At 48.4% G+C, this 22818-nt stretch overlaps 1 protein-coding gene across 1 annotated transcript in view; it reads right to left on the bottom strand.

The window, feature by feature from the left end:
- Window positions 1–22818, bottom strand: part of LRRC1 (leucine rich repeat containing 1) — a 694627-nt gene that overhangs the window by 71998 nt on the left and 599811 nt on the right. Inside the window, exon 12 of the mRNA XM_069606135.1 lies at window positions 22207–22379. Coding sequence (XP_069462236.1) covers window positions 22207–22379 — 173 coding nt within the window. The remainder of the gene's footprint in view (window positions 1–22206; window positions 22380–22818) is intronic.

Below are 22818 nucleotides of genomic sequence, written 5' to 3'. Positions count from 1 at the left end.
GATATTTTCTGTGCGCTGGGAACATGGAAATATGAAAATAGGCATCTTTCATATCCAATGTCGCCATGTAATCCCCCTTTTTTAGGAGGGGAATTACCTCTTGGAGAGAAGTCATGCGAAATTTTTGGGGCTTGACATACTTGTTTGCAGGCCGTAAGTCCAATACTGGGCGCATTGTCAAATCTTTTTTTGGCACAAGGAAGTAAGTTGAATAAATACCCTTGTTTACCTGGTGTCCCGGGACGAGTTCTATCGCGTCCTTTGCAAGAAGAATTTCGATCTCTTCGAGTAGGATCTTCTGGTGGTCTAAGGAGTGTATTCTTTGTCGTGGAGGGTGGTTTCGGGGACGCTCTAGGAGTTCTATGCAGTATCCTGTGGACACTGTGGACAGCACCCATCTGTCTGATGTGATCCCTTCCCAAGCTTGGGTGAAGATGGAAATGCGTCCCCCTACTGGGGATGCGTGAGAAGGGACCCTGAACGGAGCGTCACTGTTTTGGTGGAGGCGTGCCCCCTCCTTTATTGGGACTGCCTCTACCCCTACCACGACCTCTTGTTACCCCTGCCATAATTCTGGGTAGACTGCTGACTACATGGTTAGTGTTCCATGTAGTACACTGGCCTTGGGAATAGTTTGAGCCTCTTTGGGAGTGTTGTCCGCGAGGCTGACAAAAATTGCCATTCCCTCTCTGGTTAGGGGGTTTGTTGGTTAGTTGCCCTAGGGACTTGAGTGTCTCGTACTCGTCCTTGGCATTCTTTAGTGCGTCCTCGACTGCCTTTCCAAACAATAGATCCGGCTCCACCGGCTTATCTATCAATGATGCTTGGGTCTCGGCCTTGAAACCAGACTGCCGTAGCCAAGCATGCCTCTTGATGACCATGCTTTCAGCAATTAATCTGCCGGCGTTATCCGCGGCATCAAAGGTTAATTTTAAAATGCAACCTGATACGGCTCTCACTTCGGCCGAAACACGTGCCAATTGGCTTTTTAAGCGTTCTGGGGTGGAGTCTATGAGAGCCGCGACTTCTTCCCATTGATGGCCGTTGTAACTAGCCAGCAGGGTGGTGGAGTTTTCAATCCTTGCCTGGTAGGCGGAAGTGGAGGCTACTTTCCTGCCCACGCCATAAATCTTCTTGCTCTCCTCGTCGGGGGGAGCTTCGGACGATGACAAGGGTGTTCCCGCCCTCTTACGGGTGTTTGTAACAACCAGGGAGTCCGGTTTGAGATGTCCCCTTATGTATAGTGGGTCAGACTGGGCTGCCCTGAAAAGCTTTTCAATTCTGGGGTTTACTGCCCTAGTGAGATTGGGGTTAACAAGGGAAGGGTCTATCCTTCTTTGTATTGACGTAAGGATAGGGATGGCCTGAGCAACAGGTCTCCTCTCTCCCACCAGTTCCTCTGCTAAGTCCCTCTCTTCTTGAGCACCTTGAGTGTCAATGTGGAAGTGCTGTGCCGCTCTGGACAGGACCTCATTCAGGAGAGGTTGGTTGTCAACCGGGGAGTCGGTAACCGCGGGCTCTTTCTCTACTGGGGAATCTACCCTGTATGTATCTGGGTCGTCCTCTTCCTCCTCCTCCTCCTCTTGGTCCTCATCATCCCCATAATAGCCTTCCCAGTTTGTTCTTCGAACATGCCCACGTCTGGATCCTCAACAAAGGATGGATCTTCCTGGTATTGAGAACAGGGCTGTATATAGAAGGGGTTTGAAGCTAGAGTTGGTGCTTCACCCCGGAACTTCCTACTTGGGGGTATTGGATCCTTTGAGCCTGAGGGAGTTGACCCTTCTGGTGTATAAGAGAGAAAGTGTTCCGGGTTCTTGGCATAGAAATCTGCCAATGATGACATCCTTGACATTACTCTGTCTATGTCCTCACTGGACCATTCCTTTGAACTGGGAATAACTCTTTCCTGGAGTGCTTTCTCCGTTTTATCCTGACTAGACATACTGGTTTGAACAGGGGTCTTAGGGACAACAGATCGAGATTTGTCCTGGCTAAACCTACTGGCCTGAACAGGGGCCTTAAGGACAGGGGTCCGAGACTTGTCTGTCTGTTTAGGTGGAGTAGAATGTTTAGGAGAGGAAGTAGGCTGGGACTGCTTACTTCGCTGTTTTCCCGCCTCCCCGTGGGTGGAAGAGTGCTTCCCCGACTTTTGGGCCCTATCAGAGCTTTTCGATGCCTGGCGTCGAAATTCAGGGGTAGAGTCCCTGTCTCTGGAGAGTGTAAGGGATTCGGTAGCAGCCTTGCCGCTGTCTGCAGACGCCTACTCCTGGAGTGCAGCTTGGGGGTAGAGGTCGGCGTCGTCCTCAGACGACCGAACCTCAGTCACTAAGGGGAGCGAGGCACTTTTAGCAACAGTGGAGTGTTGCTTTGTGTCATGAGGCGATCTCGAACGCGAACGCCCAGAGGACACCGACTCGGTGGACCGTTCTCTACGTGCCTCTTGCCCAGAACTCGACGTGCGCGTCGAGTCTCGGTTGGACTTCTGTTTGCTGGAAGTGGTGTGGGTAGCGCTCGTGTCGCCCGGGGTCTTCCCCATAGCTGCCCTGCCGGACAATCTTCCGAGGTCGGGGACTTGCGCTTGGCTGTCATCGACGCCACATTGCCCTCGCCGTCCGAAAGTACGGCGTCGCTGCCATCGCTGAAGGCACCCTCCGCGGACATGCCTCTTGTCGCCTGGCGTGGTGGGCCCAACGCTTTGTCGAACGGTCCTTAAGGGTCTTTGGTTTAAACCAACTGCACGCTCTGCAATTCGCCTTGGGGTGGTCCCCCGGCAAGCAGAGGTTACATGTGGCGTGTGTGGACCCAAGGATACTTGCAGTTGCACTTGTGGCAAAATTGAAAGGGGGTACCCTCCATACGCACCCTATGGCAGCGGGCTGGGAGTGAAGGAATATAAGTAATGTACCTATATTAAACAGAGTGTCGGATATGTGCCACCCCCCACTCTCCCTACTTGGAGGGCCGAGTCCAGAGGCCTTCCGAGGCCCAAATACGTTGCTGTAGTCCGACGGTTGAATTTTCTCCGATCCAGCGTCGATGTTCGGAGACTCGACGTGGAGGTGGAATAAACGGGGAAATATATAACATTATTAGTAAAATCTGACTAAGTCAGAGAACTCCGCTCAGTGCTTCCAACCAGCATGGCGGAAAAAAACAATCTGAGGGTCCTAGATGTGTGAGGGATCATGGGTACAGTGGACGTCACACTAGGGATAGTATTACTGGCACGCCCTGTGTCGACGCCAAATTTTCGAGTTTCGAAAAACAAACTGTAATACTCCGCAGCTTCCACTAGATGTCGGCCTATGCACAGCATGTGATCTAAGCAGATTCCACAAGCCTCAGAAATATATTTATTTGATAACATTTATAGAGAGCGCATCAGCCCGGAGGCATCGATAGAGGTGGGAGAGGGGAAGATTCAAGGATAACATTGGTGGGACAGGTAGTGAGGAAGGAGGACAGCCAGTCCGGTGCCCATTCAGAGATACCAAGGGAATCATGGAGCCCTTTTATGAGGATGGAGTGGTTGACCGTATGAAATGCAGAGGAGAGCTCAAGTAGAATGAGAACAGCTGGAGAGTTAGAGTCAAGATATGCAATCAGTTCTTCGTGGGTGTTCCGGAGAGCAGTTTCTGTGCCTCTAAATGCTTGGAATCCAGATTGATGGTTGTATAGGCCACCAACAAGCTTAGTATGCTGGGTCAGCTGGGGGAAGACCAGCTTCTCCAAGAGTTTCCCAAAGGACGGGGTGATAGAGATGGGGCTGCAGTTAGCCAGATATGCGGGGGTCGGCAGAATGATTTTTCAAAAGTGGGCACACAAGAGTGCTTGATGGAAGCCGTGAAAGAACCAGTAGCAAGAGAGTGATTGCAGAAATCAGCAGGTGCAAGGGAAAGAGCCGATATTGTCCTTAAATGTCCTGGAAGATCAGGGGGAGACAGCTCTGGTGACCTCATCGGATGTGATCGATGAGAAGGAGGAGAGAGGCAGAGGGAGGATGGGAGGCCATAGGTGGCTGGGGGATGGGAGGAGGGCAGATGGAAAAGGAAGAGTGCTCAGGATGTCCTGAGTTTTTGCAGTGAAGTGTGTGGCCCGTGCATGCAGATGGCCTGAGAGGTAAGAGGCGAGATGGATACTGCGGATGAGTTGGCTAGTTCCTTACAGATGTTGATTTCCGGCAAGTTGTAGGATGCACCAAAAACGCAAACCTGGATGCAAGCTGTTTGCTTTGACCGAATGGAGAGTTGGTATTGCCTTTGGAGAAGTCGACAGGCCAGTTTGTCAAAGGGTGAGCCTGAGGTCTGCCACTTCCATTCTGCTGCTCTGCAGTCAGCTCTCAGCTTCAATAGGTCTATGAAGTTTGGTCTCTGTCAGGGAAGACTTGCTCACTGTCAGCTGGTTCGAGTGTGCGCCCACACCCTTCCAGGAGGCATCTGTAAACATAATTAAGGAGAGAGGATTTTTGAGAGTCCAATCTGTTTTTTTGGCCTGGTTGGTCGTTTCTAGAGGGGTGTTTGTTCTGCAATCCATTTTTTGAGCTGATCTGCAAGTAGGGTTTCCTGGCTTTGTGTAGTATTGTAGTAGTCCTTTGTTTCTGGCTATCTTCCTGCCCCCCCACCCCACCCCACCCCATCCACCCTGTGGCAATTGGCTAAGGCAGTCCAGTCTCCCTGTGCTTTTGTCCTGGCAGTATCCTCAGAGTGCTTTCCCTCTGCCCTCTGCTATCCACCTTCATCCATTCCCTGTCCCTCCCACCCCACTACCTCCTACCGCCCATTTGCTTCTCATTGGTCCGCGTCCCCTCACGTGACCGGAACACCTGCATTTCAGAAGCCCTGGGCAGCTCCCATCCCCGTTTTCCACTGTTCAACCATAGACGCCTGACATCGCACCCTGAAGCAACAACTAAGTTATGGTGGTACGGGCGGTGAACTGAGCCATTACTGTGCTCAATTAAAACTCTGCCACTTCTTCATTGCTACCTTCAAATCAGAACATTGTGTAGATTACCTGCTGCACTCCTTAGATGGACTGATAGATGAATGTTGGAAAGCAGATGTTTTGCACATGAGGTATTTTGGGGCATGCAGGAAATTTGTTGCACTTATATGGATTCTGGGACGTGAAATGCATTGCCTTTAGATGTATTTTGGGGGCGCTATGTATTGCACTAGAGGCATTTGTGAGGGTGGCCAACGTGTTGAACCACATCATTAGAAAGGTGGCCATTACTTGTGCTCTTAAACAATTTATAAGTGTAGCCAAGGTTTTGCTCTGTGAATATCCGTAAGGGCAGCCAACATGGTACACTTCGAAGACTTGTGCCGTTAGCCTTTGTGACGCACTTGGAATAATTCAGGATGACGATCTGAGTGTTGCTCGCAAAGGATTTTGTGAGGGAAGCCTTGTATTGCACAGATTGTGCCTTTGCACCAGAGGAGCTCCTGTGATCGCCATTGTATAGCCCTTGGAAGGGTTGGGCAGTTGACCAGGGTGCAGCACTTGGTCACGTCTAGGAAGGCGACTATACTATGGTTTCGAGGGAATTGAAGAATGTGTTCCACTACAGGGAATGCAGGTGTTGTCCACACTCCAGCACGCATATGCTTTCACATACAACTCGAATTACACTTTGTATATCACTTCTGTCATAAGAATTTAACTACCTTTCATGACAAAAATGTTAACTGTAGCTACACAAATGACTATCCTCTTACACGCACCTTCCAGCTTATTTCCGCAGTGTACATCCCTCCACTAATACACATGCCAATTAGATACGGGTGGCAAGTAGAAGGCGATTCAGTCAAGCCCTCATAACTTTAATGGTCATTAGGCACACTTGCATAATAGCACTTTTCTGATACTTAGGACCCTCCAAGGGCTCTCGACCTACAGTGTGTTGGGACCATACCAATTGTGTACGGTGCTATACAATTGACGAAATAAAATGAAATAATTGCCTCCCATCATGGTTGAGAAAAAGGTTTTCCCGCCATCAAGTTCTCTATGCAGGCCCAGCAAAGTAGATCCTGTGTGGCCCTGATCTGGACACAGAGGTTGTCGTACTGCCCGAGAACTGACCACTGAGATTTGAGGTCCCACTAAAGTGACCTCACTGTCACCGGGAAAATGCAGGCTGCCATGAGACCAAGCAACCATGCTAAATCCAGTGGCAGCAATGTGTGGGAGTTCTGGAAATACGTGATATCTGCTGAATGCACAAAGCTACTACCTCCAGCTGAAAAGTCTTCCTCGAGAAGTAGTCCAGGATCACTCCTATGACTGGGAGAGCTTGGGAGGATATAACTTGGGGCTTCTTGAATTTGAGGGAGAAACCCAGTTTGTGTAAGATGTGGCAGGTGTAGTTGTGGTGTTTGTGCTTGCTCCAGAGTGGGCTCTGATCAGCCAATCGTCCAAATAAGGGAAGATGTGAATCCCCTCTCCTTCACAACCACTGATAATTTGTGGTGGTGGTGGTGAGCCCAAAAGGCAGAACCCAAAACTTGTACTGAGAACTGCCAACTATGAACCTCAGGTACTTCCTGCGCTTGTGATTTATAGGCATGTGAAAGTAAGCATCCTGGAAGTCAAATGACCCCAACCAATCCAGGAACTCTAGGGGCTGATGGATCTGCAAGCGTCTTACGATCTCAAATTTGTTCTTCCTGAAGAATTTGTTGAAAAGCCTCTAGTCCAGCACCTGCCCTTTCTGGTACCAGGAAGTAAAGGGAGTACCATCCCTGGCTCATTTGCGCTTGAGGCACCATTTCTAATGCACCTTTCGCCAGCAGGGAAACAATCTCTTGCTGTTGACGGGCATCTGGATCCTGAAAATAATGAGTAGGTGGGGGGGTAATGTGGAGGGCCTTGGGAGAAAACGGAGGTAGTGCCCTTGTGGCATGACCCATCACAAATGTAATTTTTCCCAGTCTTCCACAGGGTTGCCCTTTGCCTTTCTAGCAAAAGGAGCTGAAAAAGCAGAAGGGCCTGCCCTTTCAGCTCTTAGATGCACATGGTTGCCCCCAAGGATTTCATTGCAGGTTTTGATGCCCGAAGTTTCTCTAGGCTATCATCCGCCTTATGACCAAAAAGATTTCCGACGTCAAAGGGCACGTCTAGAATTCATGCCTGAACATCTGGTGGGAAGCTTGACATGTTTGCGACACTGAGCTTGTTCCCACATGCCTGATACATTGCCTCCTTCCCATCAGTTAGGATATTTTTTAAACTGTCATTTTCCCTTCTGGGATGTGTTCTGTCCCCTTTGAAATCACTGCCCATAAAGTCAGGGTATACTTGGCTAAGGTGAATGCTGCATTAATAGCCTTTAAAAGGGCATGCTGCCCTAGGAAAAACCTTTTTGGGAAAGGACATCCTACCTTCTGGCATCCCTTTCCGGAGGCAGGGATTGGTAAGTACTTTTTTTCATTCCAGACATGCTGGCTTGCGCCACAAGGTTCTAAGGGTTGGGTTGATTTGATAAGAAGTCTGGTCTGTGGATGTAGGTGTACATTTCCTTACCAAGTCCTTATGTATGGCTGGCACTGATCAGAGTTCCTTCCAAACCGATAAAAGTGGGTCCTTAAATTTGCCATGAACTAGAAGGAAGGCCTTTGTCCAAAATGTCTGTTAAATCATACTCTATGTTTTTTACAGGGGATCCACCCAAGGACTTCCAACACCTTAGCATTGATCTTCCTGTAGGAAGCACTGAGATGTATGTAAAATTGAGGCTGTGCTAAATCAACCTCTGCGGAGGTGCCGAGTTTGCGTTATCTTTTATGTCAGAGGCTCTGCTCTCCGGTCTTCCTCTGAAACAATTTATTACCAAGTGCTCGAGGATCTGAATGCCTCAAAGCCAAAGGGTATTTGGTCTCCCTCCTCATCAAAGATGATTTCTCGACTTGGGACGCTTCTCGTAGCCCAGGTCGGATCAGGGATCAACGTTGATGGGCCCTCTGAAGAAGTTGATCGTACATCGAAAAACAAAGGCATTGCAGTGTTCAATGATGCTGAAGCCGTTCGACTTCATGCCTGTGCTCTTTGGTGCGCGGGTGAGTATTTCTCTGATACCCTGCCACCTTTATCCTTCTTTGGCTCCCAGGTGGAGACCAGGGAGGCTGCTTTGTCAAAGGTTTCCATCAGTTTGAGACAGAACTCCTCCCATTTTTCTGCAGGGAAAGATTTTTTATGGAAAACATGCTGGTTTGTCAGCAGAGGTGTCAGTTTATGAATGTCTGTGCCGCCTCCTCTTTTTTGAGGAAGACAAAGAGGAATGGTCAGAGTCACACTTCCATGTGACATATTTGTGTTCAAGTCTCTGCAGGGACATTTTGGTCGACTCAGAGCCTCTACCCTTGGACTATTTTCATTTCGATGGGATGGTGCTGAGCAACATGGATGCCGAGCACCTGAGAGCTAACTTCAATTATCTCTCTTTCAATGCCCTTGGTGTCCCCAATTGGCACGAGTCACAGTCAGCTACATTGTGGCCCTTACTAATGCCCCAGAGGCATATCTTGTGAGGTTCCATCAGCAGCATTTTGGCATTGCAATCCTAGCATACTTTAAAGCCGGATGGTTTTGGCACTGACATTCTAGCTAGAAAGTCGATTTTTATAGAGTACATCAGATAAAACTGACGTCTGAAGAATAGTTCAGAGAAGCGTACTGAAAGAAACTGAGGTTAGTGGTGCAGCACGAACTACATAAACCGACACAGACATGTCCGGTCTCAAAGATGAAGAGGATGGAGGGACCTCTATGTCAATACCACATAGCGCCCCTGCTGTTGAAAGTTTCCGAAATCATCTAAACAAGGAGAAATATGCTAAAAATGAAGAATCCTTGGGATGACACAATCCATTACAACACATTTTACTCTATGTTAATGATGGTTTCCTGTTGGCCTTATCAATTAATGAACTTCAAACACCAAAGCTTTCGACAACATGAACTGCATACAAATAAGTAGGTCCAATCCTAAAGTCATTATATTGGTTCCACAATTGAGACTCGTTAAATTCTAGAAAATGTTAATGAATCTCTTTTGATTCCAAACTTTCCTGTACTTGCAAATGACTCGATAGCAACACCAGTAAAGTATCCCTTAAACACAAAGCAACCCATACAGAAACCACAAATAAAGGATTTGCCACCCCTGTCAAGGCATTCGGGCCAGGGATGCTGATGTACATACCTCAAATTACGAATGCAAAAATCAACTCAGCAACCACCTACTAAGAAGAAAGATGGGCATTCATAGGACCTCCACTAGGGGTGCACATAACACAAAGAAAACATTGGAAGAACTTGGTGCATCTCCAAAACGTGACCAGAAAGCAATTCAGAAAGTAGACTGTGGCACATCGGTTGAAAACCAGTGCAGAGAATGAGCAATACGTTACAACTAAAAAATGAAGTGCTCCTATCAAACAAAATTGTGAAGATAAATAATGGGGGCAGCAAGACAAGTTTCCAATGGACCCAACAAAAAAAAAGAAAAAACATTCAGAGGCCAAAAATCTTGAGCAGCTGCTGGAAATGTTTTTGGGTTCTTATCAGCCATACACCAAAGGGCAGATAAGCGATACACGGAAGACCAACTACATTTACCTAAGGACAAACAAATGACCAGGAAACCTAGGGAAACTGCAAGGTCCACCTTTGAAATTTCCATTGGCATCCTCAGCCTCAAAGTTAACTAGTAACCTTGCCCAACGATAAGAAGGGGAGAGATTTTTCAAGGGCTAAAGCAAACAAGTAATAGCCAGCTATACCAGGTCAATTATCAAATCACAAAAGAAAAGAGTTAATACTCCTCCTTCTCGTTCACAAGGAGAACTATTTCTGTTAAGCAGGAAAAAAGTCAGCAGGAATATCAGAACTTTATTCCTGCTGACCAGGACTCACAAATCCCAGGAAAACCACACACATTCTATCTGAAAGATTCTCCAAGCCCAAGACGGACAACGATTAATCAAAGAGACAAAAGCCCAAGAGAGATGCATGTGCACCTTCAAAAGCCTAATATGTAAAACTTGGCTAGTCTGCACAGAAAGATGAAGTATGACTAATTGCCCTAGCTAGGTACGGGAACTGAACCTTTCTTACCAGAAAAACAATGCTTTCCGTTCAAATTTATAGGCGCGCGGGGGTGCAGCTCTGAGAGCATGTGCTCCCCTATCCCCGCCCACCGGCACCACACATCAGTTCCCTTTGACGTGCCGGCTGTATTAAACTGCTCAAACTTGCTGCTCTATTTTAGGGGGAAGGTGGGTGGGACGTATGGCGGAAAGGGCACTATGGTCTAGGAGTACATTAGTCACTCCGGTGAGTAACAATTACTTCTACGTCCCGTCCCCTTTCCTCCATTCTGTATGGGCGACTACAACTGATATAACAGCCCTTGGAGGAGAGCTTGACCCTCTAGGCAAACTGATTATGAAGGACAGCTTAGCCAAATGCTGCATCAGCCCAGGCACTGGTATGCAGACAGTAGTTCTTGCAGAATGCCGATGGAGTGGCCCATGTCGCCGCCCTGCTAATCATTTGCCACGGTACGCGACGCTAAAAAACAACAGTTGCTGCCTTGGCCCTGATGGTGTGACCGTGCATGCCCCTTGGTGATTCATTGTGCTGAGCCTTGTATGCCTCCTGGATGGCTGCAGTCATCCATCTAGCTATTGAAGCTTTGGATGCTTGCTGTCCAGGCCTTGACCTGCAAAATTCGACAAATAAGGCGTCTGTCTTGCAAAAGTCCTTGCTTTTGTCAAGACAGAATGTCAGTGTTCTTCTGACGTGCTAACAGTGAAAAGCCTCCTTGGCGTCTTCCTTGGGGTTTGGAGAGAAAGTGGGGAGCACAATTTCTTCGTTAATGTGGAAGGAGGATACCACCTTTGTTAGGAACGGGGGGGGGTGTGGAGCACGAAATGTCCCGATGAAACAGTGTAGGGTCCGGAAGCCAGCAGAGACTGAATCTTGCTAACTCTGGAAGCTGAAGTAATCCCCACTAGTAGCGCTGTCTTGAGTGTGGCCAATTTGATGTCCACAGTGGCCATGGTCTCGAATGGTTTGTGTGCAAGGGTGCCAAGAACAACATTGAGATCCCAGACTGGATGAGGGCGTCTGACAGGCGGGTACAGCCTGGTTAACCCCACTAGATGCCACTTCACTACTGGGTTGGCCAGAGAGAAGGTAAACTTGTCCGAGTTCCTGTATGCGCCAATGGCTGCTGGATAGGTCCGGTAGGTGTCCGCCTAGACCTGGCTAGATACGCTGAGAAAGAGAACACCTGGTCCAGTGTGCAAGATAGCTGGTCCACTCCTTTTTCCTTGTACCAGAAGCAGAACCTGGTCCTTTTGCTTTTGTACTGCTTTCGAGTAGCCTGACTCCCTGATCCCTGGACAATTTCCAGGTTGCCCTGAGACAGCCGGAGATGTTGCAGAGTCACCTGATCGGGTACCAGTCTGATAGGGCTAGCCTCTCCGGGCAGGGGTGAAGCCCCCCCCCCCCCTGCTGCGCAGTAGCAGGCCCTTCCCCCAGCTAGAGAGGAATTTCTGGTTGGATGGACAACTGTCGAAAGGTCTTAGAACCATGGCCTGGCCGGCCACTGAGGCGCTATGAGAATGAGAAGCAGACACTGGATCTGCCTGATCTTGCAAACAACGTTGTGGATGAGAGGGGTAGGAGGAAATGCAAACGCCCACATCCCGTCCCAGGGAATCTGAAGCGTGTCCCCGAAGGGACTGTGCCCTCCCCTCCAGAACACCCAGTCCGGTTGCTCTCTGTCACAAACAGGTCTGTGACTGGGTGACCCCACCTGCTGAAAATGTCTAAAAGGACTTACTTGTTCAGTTGCCACTCAGTCGCCGGAGCACAACCAACTGAGCGTCTGCCTCCCGGTTCGATTCTCCCAGAAGATGCACCACTGAGATCCAGATGTCCCGCACAAATCGCCCACTCCCAGATGCTGAGGGCCAGCCTGCATAGGAGACCCCCCCCCCCTCTGACAAACCAGTCGTAGAGGTAAGGGTATATATGGAGGCCCTCCAAGCTGAGCAGGGCCACCACCATCAGTCTTGTGAAGACCCTCTGCACGGAGTTCAGGCTGAATGGCAACAACTTGAATTGAAAGTGCAAATCCATAACCCCGGAAACTGAGGAAGGACCGATGAGGCTGCACCATGGGACGTGTAAATATGCACCCTTCAGATCCAGGGAGCACGCCCTGTCCTCCTTCGCCCCCACCCCCCACACAGCGCCTCTGCTTTAAGAGCTGGCGTCACAACTTTGAACTCTGCAAAGGTAGGTACAGATTCAGGAAGGACAAATCTAGGACCACTCGCAGGTCCACCTGATTCTTTTTGTGAATGGCAAAGATGCAGGAGTAAAAGCCCTGCCCCTGCTGAGGGAGAGGAACCTCCTCCTCCACCACACTCTCCACAAGGGATTGCATCTCTGCTAAGAGTGAAGGAGTACCGAGCTGTTAGGGGTTGGAGGGGGTGGGGGGATGGTAGGGGATCCAGAAGCCCAAGGAGGCTACCAAAATCACCCATGATTCTGTAAAACTCGAGAGCCAAGCTAGACTGTGCAGGGGCAACCTGCCCCCCGACTAGGGTGCTGTGGATCTGAAACGAGGCGCCATTGCTTCTTTGGGTCGGAGGCAGATGACTGGGAGGGGGACTGAAAAAAGCCCTTGTGGGAAGACTTTGGGTGGTTTGCCTATGTTGGCTGGGCGACTTGTCTGTGGCCTTGCTCAGTGGTCCCGGAAACCCCTGAAACCGCCAAAGGACCGTCCTCAGTTTGAGCAAGAGTGGCACTGTGTGAAGGTTTTGGCTGGCTGCTTGGTTGAAAATGGCCAGGGATTTGGCCGTCTGCGAGCTTCCCAGTGCGGAAGTTGATGTGCTCGTGGTAGAGGTCTGAGGCTTGGCATCCATACACACTGCCGCAATGACTGACAACAGTGGCTGGGGGAAACTGACAAGAGCAGTGTCGCCCTCCACCTGCCTGAATTTTGGATCCAGCCTTTTATTTATTGACCAAGTGGAGTGGGGATTGAGCCAACCCTTGTTCGCCAGAGCCTCCACGTCCTTCTGCAACAGGATGCCAGATCCGGATTCTGCCCTGATGGCGAGTACTTCTGCCAGTACCCCGGACTCTGGCAGCTCTTTCTGGGGCTGAGGGATGCCCATGTATTCAGCAAGGCCAACAATTCGATCATGAAATGTCCTCGAAGAAGGCGTGTCCTGCTCCTCATCAGTATCTTGCTGGTCACCCGCGGTAGAAGAGACCCCTGGGACCGCAGGCGTTCGGTCTGCCACTGGAGTTGGCCCAGGCACTGGAACTGGAGGTGTAGGTGTAGGCGCAGTGACTGGAACTACCAGCAAGGTGGGGGTGGAGGCACAGGCTGTGCCGGCACCAGCTGAGGTGGCAGTGCGGGTGGCAGCATCTCCTGAATGATGCCTTTAAGAATGTTTACCCATCTGCGGAGACCACATCAGGGTCAAAAACGTTGAAAGAAACAATTGTAACATGTGGGCTGGAAGCGTTCCTACTTCGGCGCCGGCTGCGGCAGAGTAAAGGCCTGTTGTCTGCCCTCCACCTTGCGAGCACATACCTTTGTGGTACTGTGCTTCCCCTGTTAGGGTCTGGTATGAAGTGGTCCATGTGACCGGAGTCGTAAAATCCACCCTGGCCATAGGCTTGCGCCTTTGCGTTTCGCCCCGTTGATGGCCTTCTGCCCTGGTCAGATTGTTTCCTGCCTTTGGGGATCCAGCCTGGCCACCATCTTGTCTGCATGTGCTGCCATCTTGTCCGTGCCTTCCGCACATGGTACCGTAGATGACGCGGGTCTGGGCTCGGCCTGCATGCCTGAACACATCAGCTCTGGCCCACCCTGCACATGGGGCTTGGGGCTGGTAGGCTGTTGGCCCTCGCCATGGGGCTGGTTGTGCTGTCTGCACTGCGTGCAGGCGCCCCCTCAGGCGTGCGCCCGGTAACAGAGCCAAGCCCCTCTGGATGTGTCCCAGTACCATGAAGGTACGCATACATATGTAATGTTGTGCTCACACTTGGAGTTTGTACTAATCACCATATGTGTTAAAAGAATGTACCCTTTTGTTAAAAGAAGAGGCCTTCTCTTTATACAGCGGCATTTAAGACCTGCTGACCTGGCAAGAACTTGTTTTTAACAGAAGAATTGTGTTTGGTCACTGTATGTCGAAGCATGTTGAGCCTGCTAAAACTATCTGCAGATTACGGGTGGGGAAGGAATGAGTAAGCACAGCCTCGTGAACAGAGATAAGGACACAGAGGGGCACGAAAGAGAGCGAATAACAGATAACAGGAAACCACAATAGCAGATGTTGAACTGTTGACCGTTGATGCAAAGTCATGACTGGGAGGAACCGCCTTGTGGTGGACATAATCTATGTGCAGCAATGTATGACAATGTAAAACAGATGGGTATAAAAGGACCACGATGTGCAGGGCAAAGGGCGGCACTTTGACGACTTGCTTTGCGAGACGGTTGAACTTGTGGCCCATTCGCGAATGCTTGTGTGTTAATAAAGCAATGTTTACTCAACTCTTTTCTGTTTGAGTTTTTATAGGGTCCCTTTTGTACTGGTTTTGGCGACGGCGAGAAATCGCACCCACAATTTTGGTGTCAGAAGTGGGACGCGAAGGAGCGACAGTCCGTCACTGGGTGAGGAACGCCGCGGCGGAACCGGAGAAGGAATTGATCACGGGGCCCCAACAACTGAATCCGCACCTTTGATTGCAACCAACGCGTCATCCTTGTTTTTCCGGCTCCGTTGGCGGTGGAACAGCAGGCTGTCGCCCTTCGGGTCCGGAACACTCTGGCGGGACCCTTAAGATAAGTGGTATGGACGGATGCATGATGGAATAAGGAAATAACTCTTTAGGGTTTATGAAGAGGACAGTGGTATGTCCGTCTATGGAATAATAATGATGAAATGGTGATGTATTGATATTGGTATGGTGATATATGTCAGGAGGATGTACTGTTAATGTTAGCCTATTAATGCACATTTGGGAAAGGTGAGTGTTTTTAGGCAATTGTGGTATACCAACAAAATGGGTCAAGCGGCTTCCAGCAAGAGTGGTATAGGCAAGAGACACTATGCCCCTCTTGAAGGAACCCCTGCATTTGATATGTTGATTAAACATGGATTGAATTCAACATTGTTCTTAAAAGAATGGTCCGAATACACAAAAGATTTGATTGAGCATAAATGGCCAGACACCGGGTCCTTTGATGTGGACCGCATATCCAAAGTAGAAATAGAATTAGTAAAAAGACGGGTCAGACCCGCACAGTTTGAGGCTATACGACTATGGAGGGTAGAAGCAATGCGCAGGCGCAATGCTCAGAATAAACAAAAAGCAAAGGAGCAGAAGAGAACGGTAAATCAAAAATTACATGATCTAGAGATAAAAGAGAAGGGTGAGAGGCTAGATCAGTTGGATAGACATATGATGATTAAGAACAGTGGGGGTATGTATCCTGCCGTGCCGGTGCCTCGATATGAAGATGTGATAGGGCTAGAAGCAGAACAAACAACGACTGAATTATTGTTTCCAGGAGCTACAGCTCCACCGGCAGACAGTGAGGGTGAAAGGGTGGAATTCCCAATGAAGTATGGAGACCCAGATAGGTTGATAGACCATAGGAGAACGACTACTGTAGAAAAGGATAGAGATGGAGACTTGCAAATCCTTATGACCGGGCTGTATGGCACACCCCTCAATGACAGCATACGGGACCAATTGGGGCGTTTGACACCTTTGGAATTTAGGACAGTGGCCACTAAACTTTATATACCTTTCATGAGGGTAACTGTAAATTGAGAGGACAGAGTACTGCGGATCTGCCCTCAGCATATCAAGACGCTGTCGCGTTACTACCAGTGACTGCGTCCAGTGTTCAGTTATGGGGATGTATGTCCGACATAATAGCAGAAGTCATAAGGGGCGGTGTTGAATGGGAGAAGGAAAAGAGGGCATGGGAAAGAGAGGTGAGGGAAAGAGAGGCTAAACTCAAAGATGCAGACCAGGCGGGCCAAAACGTAGCTAATCGTATGATAGCATCCATACACTCGCAGTCCATGTCCACCCTGGTGAGTCTGATGGAGGGCCTTGGCTGGCCTATACAAGTAAACATAATTAAATATCTTCTTATTAGGGTGGATGATATAGAAGAGGAAAAGGAGCCTAGATATGTGTCCCAGTGGAATAGGATTAGGACGGAATTGGATAAGAAACTGCTATCTAATATAAGAGTGGATGATTCAGGGGCGGAAGAATGGAGGATGGCTAAGGTGGAGAAACTATTAAAAGATTATAAAAAAAATAAAAGAGAAAGCTCTTAGTCATCAATCCTCTGTTTCGCCACCAGCGCAGGCCCTTGTAAGTGAACAAACAGACATGGAAAAGTTACTATTAATGCTAATGAGAGAGTGCCAACCCACCATAGAGGCAGCCACTGGTAACATGATGCGCACCTATGTGTATGTCCCTTTATCCCGAATTGAATTAATGCATATCACCAAGTCCATCCCCGACCCCCGTATAGACCCGGCAGGATTCTACAAAGAAGTAGGAAAGTTATTCAGACCAGGGTTATTTACCGTAGAGGATGTAGATAACATATTGTTAGCCATTGTCCCAGAAGAAATATGGACCCCCTTTCGTGCCAAAGACAATGAAACAATAAAATGGAAAGATGTAATGGATGCGAGCAAAAATAGAAAACTGCATGAGGAATATCCTGAACCCCTAAGGGGGCATGGCATGGCAGTCCTGAGGGCTCTAGAAAAGGTGTTACCCCCATTTGATGTGAATGTGGAGAAACTGTCCGCTGTGATACAGGGTGCAAGTGAGGAAGTAGCACAGTACTTTCTGCGTTATGAAGCAGCATTCAAAGCGCACAGTGGGCTAGAGATAGGGTCTGAAACGGGCCAACGGTACTTTGCCACAAACTTTGTAGAGGGGCTCCACGGGCCAATTCAGGAGAACATTAGGAGGGCAGAAAGTACATGGATGACTAGGAACCCCCGGGATCTCCTCGAAATGGCTAGGTATTACGAAAGAGGGGAAAGAGTGAAGGGACAACAAAAGGCACGACAAGAGAAGGATCTAAAAACCAAAGTGTTGATGCAACAGTTGCATCAAGGGCCCAAGGCAGGTATAACTACAATTATAACGGCCCGTCACAGGGCTATAGTAGCAACATGATAGGGGGCCAAGGGACAGGAAGAGGTACAGTGCAAGGAGGTGCGCTATATGGGAGGAGGGATGGGCTACCCCAAGATGTATGTGCCTTCTGCAAGAGACCCGGACACTGGAAATCCCAGTGTCCCCAGAGTGGTGGGAGAGGAAGGGGCGTACGGCCCCCTTCACAGACAACATTTGCCCCAGGAAATAGGACTGGTGGGTACGGCAACCAAGACAATAGAATGTTTAAACCCCCTCAACCCAATGCCTTTGACGGACAAGCAAGAGGGGATGTTCCCTGGCCGGCCCCGCCTCCCCCCAATCTACTGTATCAGCCACAACAAACGACACAAGTACAAGGTGTATGCCAGGGTGAAGAATGTGGAGAAGGGGTATACTATATCAATGATTTTCAGGATAACACAAGCGATATGTCCTGAGGATGCCGGAATGAGATAGCGGGAGTGGTGCAGGTTCCTATAGACCAAAGGGGGCCTTATGCCTCTATTAGGATCGGCCCCCACCGAAACTTGAGATGTCTGGTAGACACGGGAGCTGGAAACAGGCACACCTGATTATACTAAGAGATTTTGCCTTTTTGTTGATGAACAGGAAGGTTGCGCTGTGTCAGTCTTGACACAGGAACAAGGGGGTAAACAGAGACCATGTGCATATTTTTCTAGCACTCTGGACTCAGTAACTCGAGGCCTACCCCCATGCATGAGAGCAGTAGCTGCAGCAGCGACAGCCCTAAAACAAAGTGCAGGTATCATCCTAGGGAGTGAAGTAACAGTAAAGGTTCCACATACGGTAGATGTTCTTCTGAATAGAGTGCATACACAGCATTTGACTACAGCTAGACTCACACAGTATGAGATGATCCTGTTTGCCAGTAATGTAAAAATTGAACGGTGTAACACTTTGAATCCAGCGACACTGCTTCCTTTGCCCACCTCACCTGGTGACATTAGGCATGATTGTGTGATCCAAATGGAAGAACACACTAAGGGTAGAGCAGACCTGCAAGACACCCCGCTGGTTGATATTGAGGGTATATTATTCTGTGATGGTTCCTGTTTCAAACTGCCAAATGGGGAGACAACAGCAGGGTATGCAGTAACTACAGGGGAACGGTTGATTGAGAGTGGGAAAGTGTGTGAAAAATCGGCCCAGGCAGCAGAATTAATTGCGCTAACGAGAGCATTAGTGTTAAGCAGCGGTATGAAAGTGACAATTTATACTGATTCAGCCTACGCTCATGGGGTGGTTTCCAGTTTTGGTAAACTCTGGGGAGAGCGTGGGTTTTTAACCTCCCAAGGTGATACTATTAAACATGCCCGATTGATTGCTGAATTATTGCAAGCCCTTACGCTGCCCAAAATGGTGGCCGTAGTGAAGTGCTCAGCGCATAAAAAAACACTGGATTATGTCACGCAGGGAAATTCTTTGGCTGACCAGATGGCTAAACTAGTTGCCACAAGGGACACTCGGTGGGAAGCCCGACAGCTCATAGTGGGGAGGGATGTGACTATGGAAGGGACGAAGGAGCGCGTAAAGGAAATCCAAGCAGATGCAACCATTGAAGAAAGATTATCTTGGCACAAGGATGATCAATATGAGGAGACGGTAGATGGGCTATGGGCACATACCAAAACGAACACCTGGGTACTACCTGACGCATACTTACCTGTGATAGTGAGCGTGGCTCATGGTCCAACATACGTTAACGCAAGAACTATGGAAGAAGTTTTAAGTACTGTGTGGTACAACAAAAGATTGGGAATGTATTGTCGCCAATGGGCAAAACAATGTGAAATATGTGTTTTATATAATGTGGGGAAAGGTGTACCGGCCCCGGCGGGCCACAGTAAGTTACCCACCTGCCCTTTTGAGGTGGTGTACTGAAGAACAAACTGGCAAAGGCTTGTGCTGAAACGGGACTGAAATGGCCGGATGCATTGCCTATTGCATTATTGAGTATGCGTACTATGCCTAAGCGTACACATGGTTTATCTCCTTTCGAAATTGTTATGGGGCGCCCACCAAGTATTGGGACCCCCATATCACCTAAGAGATTGTCTGAGCAAGCATGGCCTGCATTACAACAGTACTGTATTGGGTTAACTAATAGACTGATTTCTATTAATGCACAGGTGAACGCAGTAGCTCCATCTCCTCTGATAGGAGAAGGTCACGACGTGCAGCCCGGTGACTGGGTTGTTATAAAAGCCTTCGATCGCACCAGCGGACTGCAACCCAGATGGAGGGGCCCGTTTCAGGTGCTCCTCGCAACACAAACTGCGGTAAAAGTTGATGGCAAATCGCACTGGTACCACGTGAATCCAGAAAAGGGAACCAACCAACCCCAGGTTGCAACAGTACTGCCAGACGCCATTAGTAGGTGTGCCCATCGTCTCCGATCCCGTGACGTGTATGTGCCAAGCAACGTGTAAGGACACTGTTTTGAACTTTGATCATTAGGGAGATGAACATTTGGACTCTCTTGTTGGTTTTAGCAGAATTGTGCCTTACTGAAGACGACGGGCTTGTAGCCTGAAGGGCCTTCGGCGTTCCCCTCCTGGGACAGGCACTACGAGACGTGGGACAGATCGGATGAAGGTTTTCAGTGAGACCTACCACTATTAGAGTAATAAGGACACTGGTGCTTTAAATAGGGGATATTGCTATATCGCTAGGTTGCAACTGATATATACTGTATACTGAGCCATATGTCTACACCCGTGTATGCTGGTTTAGTCCCTGAACGGATAAGTGTATGCTCCTCAAACACAGAAGGTAAGAGGAAAGAAATGCCTAAATTGATGCTCAAGTGTGAGCAAAGGGTGGATTGAAGGTACGCATACATATGTAATGTTGTGCTCACACTTGGAGTTTGTACTAATCACCATATGTGTTAAAAGAATGTACCCTTTTGTTAAAAGAAGAGGCCTTCTCTTTATACAGCGGCATTTAAGACCTGCTGACCTGGCAAGAACTTGTTTTTAACAGAAGAATTGTGTTTGGTCACTGTATGTCGAAGCATGTTGAGCCTGCTAAAACTATCTGCAGATTACGGGTGGGGAAGGAATGAGTAAGCACAGCCTCGTGAACAGAGATAAGGACACAGAGGGGCACGAAAGAGAGCGAATAACAGATAACAGGAAACCACAATAGCAGATGTTGAACTGTTGACCGTTGATGCAAAGTCATGACTGGGAGGAACCGCCTTGTGGTGGACATAATCTATGTGCAGCAATGTATGACAATGTAAAACAGATGGGTATAAAAGGACCACGATGTGCAGGGCAAAGGGCGGCACTTTGACGACTTGCTTTGCGAGACGGTTGAACTTGTGGCCCATTCGCGAATGCTTGTGTGTTAATAAAGCAATGTTTACTCAACTCTTTTCTGTTTGAGTTTTTATAGGGTCCCTTTTGTACTGGTTTTGGCGACGGCGAGAAATCGCACCCACAACCAGAACCAGTAAGCTCCTCAGCGGCAGAACCAGTAGGGCCTTTAGACCCTTTAGCCGTTAATCCGGTAGCTACAAGAGCCTCAGTGTCCGTCCTGCTGGTGCGAGGTTCCGACTCCTCCCATCAACAGGCTTCTACAGGAAGAAATCGCCCCCTGCAGGGTGCTTTTGAGAAGAGTAGGTCTACCTTCTTGGTCTTTCTGAGTACGTATTCCTTAATGCTCTCTGGTGGAGTTCTGCAGAATAACTCTCTCCACCGTGTAAGCCGGTTTCTGAGGGACTGGGGTGTGAACGTTGCACGCTGAGCAGCCTTTCCATCCTGCTCTTCCCCCAAGGCACCAGAAGCAGAACGTGTGGGGATCTGATGTGGGCAAGGAACCATTGCACGGCAGGAACCTGCTAAAGCGAGCAGGGGCCAAGAAGCGCTGGGGACAGGTTAGGGCACCGGTGGACAGTGTTCCCAAAACAAAAAGTTGAAAAAAAGCAAAAGATTAAGGAAATTGCATGGAATTATGAGGCTGCGGGCCTCACCCAGGACCGCTGGTGAAAGCGGTCCTCTCCCGTCAACGCGGAAAAGAGGACTGAGGTGTATCACTGGTGGGCGGGGTAAGGGGAACGCATACTCCCAGGGCCGCGTGCGTATACATTTAAAGGGAAAGTGTTATTTTTCTGGTGAAAAAGGTTTGGTTCCTGTGCCTAGCGAGGGACGCCCATATAAAATGGAGGAAAGGGGACAGTACGTAGGAGTATTTGCAAATCTCACCCTTAGAGAACATTTCCCACTCAGTTTGCGTAAAAATCTTTCTGTTCACAACAGCACCTGGCGAGATGGTCAGATTCAGACAACAGTAGCCAAGTGAAGCACAGATTACATCCTGAAGGAGGATGGCTCATCCAAAGGCAAGAATGCATCTTATAGTATAGAACATTGTACTATATGGTGAGTGATCTGCAAGAAATGCTTGGGGTCTCCAAAATAAAAGTGAGGGCTTTCAATCTGGAGCAAGCAGATATAAAGCAAAGATTGGACTAGGCCCAGAAAGCTAAAGAGATGTAAGCCCAGATGTATCAACAACTCGGGAGAAAACTCCACCTGGAATATTACCATAAACTCTGCCCTATTTGAATATTATTTTAAATTAATACACATAATTCACTAATGGAGCACATAATTCACTAATGGAGCTACAAGAGGCGAAGGGTCAATGGAAACCGATATCAAAATAAATCAGACGAGAAGGAAAATCTACTGGACGTGAAAGCATTTTGGAATTGCTCCAGCAAAGACCAGCAGCATTCCCCTCCAAATGTTCTCCACTACTCTCGACTTTCCAGCCAATGCCATATGTTTGTCCCCTCTAACGGTCTGTGTGCTCAAATAGCCTACGAGTTTCTGCTGTGTCCTTTTTGGCATTGCATTTTCTCTCATGTCTAATCTTATTTCATTACTTATCTGTGCAACAGCAAAACGAAGGAAAAAGTGTTACCTTGACCATTTGGCTCAGAAGGCAGTTGAGGAAGTAAAACGCATGTTAAAATCTTTTCTCCCGTTTCAGGGTCTGTGTCAGTCTGGAAGGTGAGCAAAGGCTGAGACTGGTTGTCCGACAACCACAGTGCCTTTAATTTCAACATCGTCAGTGAGAGAGGTAGATGCAGTAGCCTAATTTTAAAAGAAACAAAAATCGCAGATTAGTTTTTTTGTATATACAAGCTCATACGTTAGTAATTTATCTTCATACTTTGCAGATAGTTTTCAATTTCTGCTCTTCCATTACAAATGAGTAAGATCAGATGTTGGAGCCTTATAAACTATGTAACCAGATTATTCCATACAATCAAATCTCTTTCAGAAATAAGAGTATTGTTGCCAGTAGAAGTTGATTCATGTGAAGGGGACATGGCATGGATGTGAGTGATTAGTGGAAAAGTAGATAAGAGACACTGAATACATTGTGATATTGAAGTTAATGTTGAATGGCAAGATAAAAGAATGAGGAAGATGTAAGATGCAGTAGTGAGTGTTGGAGGGCACTAGAGTGCCCAGCCAAGATGGCTGCAAGCCCATGATCTCCACGGTACCTCATTGATCCGGAAAACAA

Source organism: Ambystoma mexicanum, chromosome 4p (assembly GCF_040938575.1).
Source record: "Ambystoma mexicanum isolate Mex_15411 chromosome 4p, UKY_AmexF1_1, whole genome shotgun sequence".
Taxonomy (NCBI): Eukaryota; Metazoa; Chordata; class Amphibia; order Caudata; family Ambystomatidae; genus Ambystoma; species Ambystoma mexicanum.
Note: the sequence above shows the minus strand (reverse complement) of the source record. Positions and strands in the feature narration are given on the sequence as shown.